The following is a 10,286-nucleotide window of genomic DNA, read 5'->3' as shown; positions in this document are numbered from 1 at the left end:
AAGTGCTGAAATTACAGTTGTAAGCCACCACATCCCGCTCCCCAAATGTCTCACATTAGCCAGGCATACTGTCCTCATGCCCCTGTAATCACAGCTACTCGGGAGGCTGAAGCAGGAGGATCACCTGAGCCTGGGATCTTGAGGCTGCAGTGAGCCAAGACTACATCATTGCACTCCAGCGTGGGCAACAGAACAAGATCCTTTTTTAAAAAAAAAAAGTCATCTCCTCAGAGAGGCCTCCCTACCTTGTCACCAAACCTGGACAGCACAGCCCCTGTGGTATGGCCACAGTCTCAGTCTGTGACTCCATGGTCCTCTGTGCCACCAGCAAAGATCTCACATGATCTCTTGATTCTTTCTTTTTTTTTTTTTTTTTTTTTTTTTTTTTTTTGAGACGGAGTCTCATTCTGTTGTCCAGGCTGGAGTGCAGTGGCGCCATCTCAGCTCACTGCAACCTCTGCCTCCCGGGTTCAAGTGATTCTCTGCCTCAGCCTCCCAAGTAGCTGGGATTATAGGTACCTGCCACCACGCTCAGCTAACTTTTGTATTTTTAATAGAGACAGGATTTCGCCATGTTGGCCAGGCTGGTCTTGAACTCCTTAGGTCAGGTGATCTGCCTGCCTTGGCCTCCCAAAGTGCTGGGATTACAGACATGAGCCACCGTGCCTGGCCAAGTGATCTCCTGATTCTTATGTGTCCCCACCTTGAGCTTCTGGATCCCCTGACAGTAAAGACATGGTCCCCACTGTGACCCCAGTGGAGAGCCCAGCACATAGTAGGCACTCAGTTAATGTTTGTCACACGAATCCATGACTCAGGAGGCCTTGGATGAATGGTAGGGGCTTTATTTATTACCAATTGTTTATTTTTTTGAGACAGAATCTCAGCTCACTGCAAACTCCGCCTCCCGGGTCCAACCTATTCTCCTGCCTCAGCCTCCTGAGTAGCTGGGATTATAGGCGCGTGCCACCATGCCCAGCTAATTTTCATAATTTTAGTGGAGACAGGGTTTCACCATGTTGGTCAGGCTGGTCTCGAACTCCTGAACTCGTGATCCGCCCGCCTCAGCCTCCCGAAGTGCTGTGATTACAGGCATGAGCCACCGCACCCAGTCTGGGGCTTTATTTCCTCGAGTTCTGCTCCTCCCCGGCACCCCAGCCCCACCCACGCCCCCATCTCTGTTGGCTTCTCCGGGCTTACTCCTGGAGGTGGTAGGCAAAGGCCGACCTGTCATTCACAGACCCCTGCGGAAAGAGCACACGAGGAGGCATTCAGACACCGGCGGGTTCTGCAGCTCAGGCTGGGAGGGCAGCTCCCCCAACCCTCCGCCCCCCCCACTCAGCCTTGGCCCCAGGGTTGAGTCCCCAGCCCAGCCCCCACCTTACCATGGACACCTCGTCCAGCCTCCCAAACTTGGACTTATCCCGGTGGCAGAACCTCACAGCCAGGACCACAGACCCGATGACCAAAAGAGACACCAGCAAACACACAATCACTACCACGCCTGGGTCCCTGTGTAACTCAGGGGGCCCAGTGTCACCTGGAGCTGGGAGAAGGGGCTCAGAGTCAGCCCTGTGCCCCATTCCCCCAAAGCCTAAGACACCCACCAGGGCCCAGAGCCTTTTAAGTCTGTTCTCAGGAAGCTGCGCTCTCTTTCCTCTCCCATTTTTTTGTTTGTTTGTTTGTTTTTGTTTTTTTTGAGACAGAGTTTCACTCTTGTTGCCCAGGCTGGAGTAGTGCAATGGCACCGTATCCGCTCACCGCAACCTCCGCCTCTTGGGTTCAAGAGATTCTCCTGCCTCAGCCTCCTGAGTAGCTGGGATTACAGGCACGCACCACCATGCCCAGCTAATTTTGTATTTTTAGTAGAGACGGGGTTTCTCCATGTTGGCCAGGCTAGTCTCAAACTCCGACCTCAGGTGATCTGCCCACCTCGGCCTCCCAAAGTGCTGGGATTACAGGTGTGAGCCACCACACCCGGCATAGGCTGCCACCTTTTCATCATTTATTGTAGAGACAGGGTCTCACTCTATCACCCAGGCTGAAGTTCGATGGTGTGATCATAGCTCATTGCAGCCTCAATCTCCTGGGCTCAAGCAATCCTCCCACGCCAGCCTCCTGAGTACCTAGGATTACAGGCATACACCATCATGCTAATTTTTTTTTTTTTGAGATTGATTCTCACTCTGTTGCCCAGGCTGGAATGCAGTGGCTCGATCTCAGCTCACTGCAACCTCCGCCTCCTAGGTTCAAGCAATTCTCCTGCCTCAGCCTCCCAAGTGCCGGAATTACATGCATGAGCCACTGCCCCCGGACATGGCCTTGCTCTGTCTCACAGGTTGGAGTGCAGTGGCGCTATCGCAGCGCACTGCAACCTCCGTCTCCCACTATCTAGTGATCCTCCCTCCTCAGCCTCCCCAGTGCCTGAGACTACAAGTGTATGCCACCACACCCACCTAGTTTTTGTATTTTTAGTAGAGACGGGGTTTTGCCATGTTGGCCAGGCTGGTCTTGAACTCCTGACCTCAGGTGATCCGCCCACCTCGGCCTCCCAAAGTGCCAGGATTACAGGGGTGAGCCACCGCGCCCGGCCATTTAAATTTTTTTTTTTGTAGAGACAAGGTCTTGCAAGTTTGCCCAGGCTCAAATACGTAATGTATAACCTGTCTCCCCACCACAGAAAGTATTAGTTTCTCTTTTGCCATCACTGTGTGCCCAGCCCTGACATACACTAGGCGCTTAATAAATGCGCATAGCGTGAAAGACTTTAGACAATGGAGCAGACAGGGAAACCCTTCCCAGAACATTCTCGGGGCTGTGCCTCCCCCTGGTGGTCAGTTCCGAAACTGCATCCTGGTACAACCTCCCCCTCCCTACAAATGCCCAAATCTCTCTGTTTTTTTTTGTTTGTTTGTTTGTTGTTTGGTTTTTGGTTTGTTTGTTTGTTTGTTTGAGACGGAGTTTCACTCTTGTTGCCCAGGCTGGACTGCAATGGCGTGATCTCGGCTCACCGAGGTTTCTACATGTTGGTCAGGCTGGTCCCGAACTCCTGACCTCAGGTGATCCACCTGCCTTGGCTTCCCAAAGTGCTGGGATTACAGAGGAGAACCACTGTGCCCAGCCCCAAATCTCTTAATACTCACCTGGGCCAGGACCCTCTGATGTCTGGTCAGTGGAGGTCAAGGGCATGGAGGAGGGGTCGGTTCTGGGGCTGTGGGAAATGAGGCTCCAGTGCGGGGTCAGGGATTCGGAACTGGGGAGGGTGGGATGGGAAGAAGGGGTGAGCTCTGCACTGGGGGAGCTGGAACTAGGGAGGGTGATTGTCTCTGGTTGTGGGGAGGAGACAGTCATCCTTGAATCTGTGGAGCTGGGGCTAGGCTGGGTGGTAGGGGTTGCTCCTGAACTTGAGGGGCTGAGGTGGGTCGTGGAGACTGTCTCCAAACTCAGGGGGCTGGAGTAGGTGATGTTGGGTTCCTCTGAACTGAAGCTGCTGTTGGTGGAGGGATAAGAAACCGAAGAGGTGAGAGCTGACATCTCCGGACTTTTCCCCAAGGTTGTAGAATCTGGAAAGAAAAACATCATTGGAAGCTGGATGCCGTGGCTCACGCCTGTAATTCCAGCACTTTGGGAGGTCAAGGTGAGAGCATCACTTAAACCCAGGAATTAGACACCACCCGGGGCAACATAGCAAGACCCTCTCTCTCTCTCTCTCTTTTTTTTTTTTTTTTTTTTCCTTTTTCTTTTTTTTGAGACAGAGTCTTGTTCTGTCACCCAGGCTGGAGAGCAGTGGGACTATCTCCGCCTCCCAGGTTCAGGCGATTCTCCTGCCTTAGCCTCCCAAGTAGCTGGGATTACAGGCGTGCACCACCACGCCTACTAATTTTTTTTCTTTTTTGTAGAGACAAGGTCTGGCTACGTCTGCCCAGGCTGGTCTTGAACTCCTGGGCTCAAGCGATCCTCCCACCTCAGCCTCTCATGCTGGGGTTACAGGCATGAGCCATCCCACCTGGCCTTGTTAGTTTTGGTGTGTTTTTTTTTGTTTTTTTTTTCTGAGACGGAGTTTCGCTCTTGTTACCCAGGCTGGAGTGCAATGGTGCGATCTCGGCTCACCGCAACCTCCGCCTCCTGGGTTCAGGCAATTCTCCTGCCTCAGCCTCCCGAGTAGCTGGGATTACAGGCACACGCCACCATGCCCAGCTAATTTTTTGTATTTTTAGTAGAGACGGGGTTTCACCATGTTGACCAGGATGGTCTCGATCTCTCGACCTTGTGATCCACCCGCCTCGGCCTCCCAAAGTGCTGGGATTATAGGCGTGAGCCACCGCGCCTGGCCTCCTCGTTAGTTTTAAAAGACAGAGCCTCACTCTGTTGCCCAGGCTGGATTTGAACTGGGCTCAGGCAATCCTCCTGCCTCAGCTTCCCAAGTAGTTGGGAGTACAGGTGCGTGCCCCTGAGTCCGGCTGCCTTTAGTTTTTAAACCTACAGTTCTATTCTCTCCATCTTCGTCTGGTTTGATTTTTCTCCTTGGTCCTTGTCACTCTTGAACATAGGAGATACATTTACACTGTTATTTTCTGTTTCCCACGCTGGGGTGTCGCTTAGCAAGGCAGGGATTTCTACCCATTTGTTAACAGCTGTGTCCCCAGTGTCTGGTTCAGGGTGTGGCAAAGATCAGCGTCCAGTCCATGTTTATTTGTTTGTTTGTTTTTTAAGACAGAGTTTTTGCTCTGTCTCCCAGGCTGGAGTTCAGTGGCGCGATCTTGGCTCACTGCAACCTCCGCCTCCTGGGTTCAAGCCATTCTCCTGCCTCAGCCTCCTGAGTAGCTGAGATTGCAGGTGCCCGCCACCATGCCCAGCTAATATTTGTATTGTTAGTAGAGTCAGGGTTTCACCATTTCAGTCAGGCTGGTCTCGAACTCCTGACTTCATGATCCACCCGCCTTGGCCTGGGATTAGAGGTGTGAGCTACCGTGCCTGGCCTACACCTGGCTAATTTTTTTTTTTTTTTTTTTAGTGGAGCCAGGGTTTCGCCATGTTGGCCAAACTGGTCTCCAACTCCTCACCTCAAATGATCCGCCTGCCTCAGCCTCCCAAAGTGCTGAGATTACAGGCATGAGCCACTGTGCCTGACCCCTGTTTGTTTTTGTTTTGTTTTGTTTTGTTTTGTTTTGTTTTTGAGACAAGTCTTGCTCTTGTGACCCAGGCTGGAGTGCAATGGCGTGATCTCGGCTCACCGCAACCTCCGCCTCCTGGGTTCAGGCAATTCTCCTGCCTCAGCCTCCTGAGTAGCTGGGACTACAGGCTCCAGCCACCACACCGGCTGATTTTTGCATTTTTAGTTTCACCACGTTGGCCAGACTGGTCTCGAACTCCTGACCTCAGGTGATCTGCCTGCCTCGGCCTCCCAGAGGGCTGGGATTACAGGCCTGAGTCATGTGCCCAGTTTTTTTGTTTTTGCCTCCTTCAAGAAAAGGAAAAAGGAAAATACTGTAAAAGGTGCAGGGGGCGGATGATGAAGCCGCCGGCCTCTCTCTGGAGGCCTCTTTTCTTATTCTCACAGATAGCAAATGCCCGGGTCATAGGGAGACCCAAAGGATTTCGGACACCATGTGAGCTCTGGGGGAAACTGAGGCTCCCCCTGAAATTCATGCTCCTTGTCTGAAGTCCCACAGCCCAGGTTCAAGTGCAGATCAGCGCTCCCGGCCTCTCGGCTGAGGGTTCTAGAAGCCCTCTAGATACGGGCAGTGACTGCACCCCCGGCAGTGCGCTAGACAACTCCTTTAAACCTTCTGGGACTCGGTTTCCTTTTCTGTCAAGTGGAAATCATGAGAAGCTGGTGCCTCTGACAGTGCATCATTCAGGTTCAAAGTGGGTGTCCACAAGCCAGGTGCTCCCAGCTATTGGGGACGCTGAGGCAGGAGGATCGCCTGAGCCCAGGAATTCAAGGCTGCAGTGAGCCACGATCACACCACTGCACTGCAGCCTGAGCGACATAACGAGATCCTGTATCTACAAAAAGATAAAACAAAAATTAGCCAGGCATAACGGTGCATGCCTCGTGGCAGGTACTCAGGAGACTGAGGAGGGAGGATCGCTTGAGCCCAGGAGTTCGAGGCTGCAGTAAACCATGATTGCGCCACTGAACTCCAGCCTGGGCAACAGAGCAAGACCCTGTCTCTAAAAAAAAAATACAGTAGAGGCCAGGCGCGGTGGCTCACGCCTGTAATCCCAGCACTTTGGGAGGCTGAGGCGGTCAGATCATGAGGTCAAGAGATTGAGGCCATCCTGGCCAACATGGTGAAACTTCGTCTCTACTAGAAATACAAAAAATTAGCCCGGTGTGGTGACACGCGCCTGTAGTCCCAGCTACTCCAGAGGCTGAGGCAAGAGAATCTGTTGAATCTGGAAGGCGGAGGCTGCAGTGAGCCGAGATCCTGCCATTGCACGCAGCCTGGGTGACAGAGCGAGACTCTGTCTCAAAAAACAACAACAAAAATACAATAGAATAAAAACGTAGTGAATGCACAGTGACACTCAGCTACAAACATCTACTTATGGCTGGGTGAAGTTGCTCACGCCTGTAACCCCAGCACTTTGGGAGGCTGAGGCAGGCGGATTGCCTGAGACCAAGAGTTCGAGCCTGGCAATGCAGTAAAACCCCATCTCAGGCCGGGCGCGTTGGCTCAAGCCTGTAATCCCAGCACTTCGGGAGGCCGAGGCGGGTGGATCACGAGGTCAGGAGATCGAGACCATCCTGATCAACATGGTGAAACCCCGTCTCTACTAAAAATACAAAAAATTAGCTGGGCATGGTGGCGCGTGCCTGTAATCCGAGCTACTCAGGAGGCTGAGGCAGGAGAATTGCCTGAACCCAGGAGGCGGAGGTTGCGGTGAGCTGAGATCCCGCCATTGCACTCTAGCCTGGGTAACAAGAGCGAAACTCCGTCTCAAAAAAAAAAAAAAAACCCGTCTCTACTAAAGATACAGAAATCAGCTAGGCGTGGTGGCAGTCGCCTGTAAGCCCAGCTACTCAGGAGGCTGAGGCAGGAGAACTGCTTGAACCGGGGAGGTGGAGGTTGCAGTGAGATGAGATTGTGCCACTGCACTCCAGCCTGGGCGACAGAAAACGACCCCATCTCAAAAAAAAAAAAAAAAAAAAAATCCACTTATGAGCTCAGAGGTCAGCCCTAACTTTCTCCAGGTACCCCAAGGCTAACCTCTACTATAGTGGAAGGCACAAAGACACAGACACTGGGAACATGTCTCTGGAACCCACCGTTCCGCACGCTGGCCCAGCCACTTCCTGGCTCCCGTCCCATCCCAGGCATGGAGTCCAGGGAGCAGGCTGAGGGCGGTAAAGCAGTTCCGGAGCCGCCTCCCACAGTTACCTCCTGCCCAGTTTCAGGTGGCTGCCCTTCTTGGGTTCATTCATCTGCTCCCTGCCCCGCCTTCCCACTCTCCCTCGGCCGACCTTCCTTCACGCTTCCTCCTTGCCGCACCCCAGGCAGCAGAAATGCGGAAATAACACTCAGCACTGGCTCTGAGAGGGGGCTGGGTCCACATGCTACCCTTCCCAGATCTCTGTGCAGTCCCTCAGGCCCTGTGGGGATCACAACCGAGTCTAGAAGAGGCATGGGACTCGGGTTGGACTTCATCCCCATTTGACAGATGAGAAACTGAGGCTCAGAATAGCAGAGGGTCTGGCCTAGGTGACTAAGAAGGTGGACAGAAGGCCCCTCAAGGACCTTCATCCTCTGTTTCTGCTGAAATGAAGATGATTCAGAGGCCATAGTGGACCCCAAGCCAAGTCAGAATTCTGGGGAGCTGAGCACTTAGCAAACTGAGGAAAAGCAGTGGACCTGGAAAAGGAAGAGTTGGCCGGGCACGGTGGCTCATGCCTGTAATTCCAGTACTTTGGGAGGCTGAAGTGGGCAGATCACAAGGTCAGGAGTTTTTTTGTTTGTTTGTTTGTTTGTTTGTTTTCTTTTTTGAGACGGAGTTTCGCTCTTGTTTCCCAGGCTGGAGTGCAATGGCGCGATCTCGGCTCACCGCAACCTCCGCCTCCTGGGTTCAGGCAATTCTCCTGCCTCAGCCTCCTGAGTAGCTGGGATTACAGGCACGCGCCACCACGCGCAGCTAATTTTTTGTATTTTCAGTAGAGACGGGGTTTCACCATGTTGACCAGGATGGTCTCGATCTCTCGACCTCGTGATCCACCCGCCTCGGCCTCCCAAAGTGCTGGGATTACAGGCTTGAGCCACCGCGCCCGGCTCCAGGTCAACTAGTTCTAATCTGGGTCTGGGATAGGCTGGACTGAGCCTCGGTTTCCTGAGCTATGAAATGGGGATACACATGGTGCCTTCAGAATGAACCCCTTCCCTGCAATGAGCATTTCAGCCATGGTGGCCTCTGCGCTGATATTACGGGTTTGGGGGCGAGGACACCAGTCAGAGAGAGTAATGACACAGGGGCAGGGGAGGGCGGGAAAAGGGAATGTGAGAAGAGAAGCTCAAGGCTCCTCCCCTCCACCCTAGACACTGTCTTTATTTTTTGAAACGGAGTCTTGCTCTGTCGCCCAGGCTGGAGTGCGATGGCGCGATCTCGGCTCACTGCAACCTCTGCCTCCCAGGTTCAAACGATTCTCCTGCCTCAGCCTCCAGAGTAGCTGGGACTACAGGTGTGCGCCACCACGCCCGACTAATCTTTAGTGTTTTTAGTAGAGACGGGGTTTCACCGAGTTAGCTAGCATGGTCTCGATCTCTTGACCTCATGACCTGCCCACCTTGGCCTCCCAAAGTGTTGGGATTACAGGCGTGAGCCAGCACGCCCAGCAGTATTTTTAGTAGAGATGGGGTTTCACCATGTTGGCCAGGATGGTCTCAATCTCTTGCTCTTGTGATCTGCCCACCTTGGCCTCCCAAAGTGCTGGGATTATAGGTGTGAGCCACCGCGCCCGGCTGGCACTGTGTCATAGGAGAGCAGGAGGGAATTTAGTCAGACACCCAGAAGAACTTCTCACGGGAACCACAGATGTTTGACGACCAGGAAGTGAGCCCCTGTTCCCTGAACCTGCCATTACCCTGAGGTCTTCACCACTCTCCCTTTAGGGATTGACTGAAAGAAAGAGATTTGAAAAGGAGCCCCAAACGAGGTGTGAGGCCGTCTGCAGCCTCCGGCTGGTTCAGGGCTCACTAGGGTTGCAGAACCCACAGCCCCAGGGCTTGGGAGTGAGGGGGGCCTGGGCTGTCCTCAGGCTGCTGCGTTTGTTTCTGGGGGAAAGGCCAGCCTTCCCCGGAGGGCTAGGGGACCCGTGTGGCCTGAGGGAGGGGTCCAGAAGCCAGGTGTGTGACTGGGCTGTGAGTCCCCCACCCCCGCCCCTCCGCTTTCTGGAAGCCTCCCTTTTACCTGCCCTTACCTGTATGGGGAGTAGTGTCACTAACATCAGAAGCCTTCAGCAGGAGCACCGGCACCAGCAGCACGAACAGAAGCCGCGGCAGCTGGGGGCCCGCCATTCCTGCGCCGGGAGGGCCTGCCGCCAGCTCTGCACCGGCGTGTGGCCAGGTGTGTGCCCAGGTGCCCGCTCCTGGCACCTGCATGTGCGCCCCCTGCTGGCGGAGCACGGCACTGTGCAGGGGTGAGGCGTAGGTGGGGCTTCTCAGGGTGTGGAGCCTCTCCTGGGCGCTCCTGCTCCCCCGGGGTGCAGTTCCCGCCCTCTTCACCTGGACTCCACTCCTTCTAAACACGATGACCCAGAAGCTCTCAAACCCAGTCATCCGCTAAAGACACCCTGCCCCCCACCCCGTCCGCTTTCCCCTGCTGCCCACACACTGCTGCCACTCCCTCCACCCCTCCTCCGGCCAGGCTGCTCCCTCTGGGAACCCCTAGTGCCCCCACCTCCATCCTGTCCCAGAACCTGCAGGGCTGGGGTTGTCCTTGTCCTCCTCTGTCCTCTGTCTCACCCAGACTGTGGCCTTCAGGGGACATGACAGACATTCTAGCATTTCCATCCGGGATTTCTGTCACCCAGACCGGAGTACAATGGAGCAATCTCGGCTCACTGCAACTTCCACCTCCCACGTTCAAGCAATTTTCTTGCCTCAGCCTCCTGAGTAGCTGGGATTGCAGGTGCCTGCCACCACGCCGGGCTGATTTTTGTTATTTTTAGTAGGGATGGGGTTTCACCATGTTGGTCAGGCTGGTCTCGAACTCTTGACCTCAAGTTAGGAGGTCAGCCTCAGCCTCCCAAAGTATGTTAGAATTACAGACGTGAGCCAGTGCCCAGCGTT

The 10,286-nt window shown here is 54.1% G+C and overlaps 1 protein-coding gene across 1 annotated transcript; it reads right to left on the bottom strand.

The window, feature by feature from the left end:
* Window positions 1-829: 829 nt before the first annotated feature.
* On the bottom strand, window positions 830-9,578 carry CIST1 (colon, intestine and stomach enriched 1). The gene is made up of 4 exons (XM_039466891.2): window positions 9,416-9,578; window positions 3,144-3,563; window positions 1,386-1,546; window positions 830-1,244 (listed from the first exon to the last, which is right to left on the bottom strand). The coding sequence occupies exons 1-4, from the start codon at window positions 9,510-9,512 to the stop codon at window positions 1,197-1,199; spliced, it is 726 nt and encodes a 241-aa protein (XP_039322825.2). The 5' UTR covers window positions 9,513-9,578; the 3' UTR covers window positions 830-1,196.
* Between the last annotated feature and the right edge of the window lie 708 nt (window positions 9,579-10,286).

Source organism: Saimiri boliviensis, chromosome 14 (assembly GCF_048565385.1).
Source record: "Saimiri boliviensis isolate mSaiBol1 chromosome 14, mSaiBol1.pri, whole genome shotgun sequence".
NCBI classification, from domain to species: Eukaryota; Metazoa; Chordata; class Mammalia; order Primates; family Cebidae; genus Saimiri; species Saimiri boliviensis.
This window is presented reverse-complemented; position numbering and strand designations above follow the sequence as displayed.

Coding starts and splice junctions, on each gene's coding strand:
- CIST1 (XM_039466891.2), bottom strand. CDS start 9,512: ATGGCGGGCCCCCAGCTGCCGCGGCTTCTGTTCGTGCTGCTGGTGCCG. Junction 1,547..3,143: donor ATCAGAGGGTCCTGGCCCAG/GTGAGTATTAAG, acceptor CCCTTCTCCCAG/CTCCAGGTGACACTGGGCCC. Junction 1,245..1,385: donor GGCTGGACGAGGTGTCCATG/GTAAGGTGGGGG, acceptor CTCTTTCCGCAG/GGGTCTGTGAATGACAGGTC.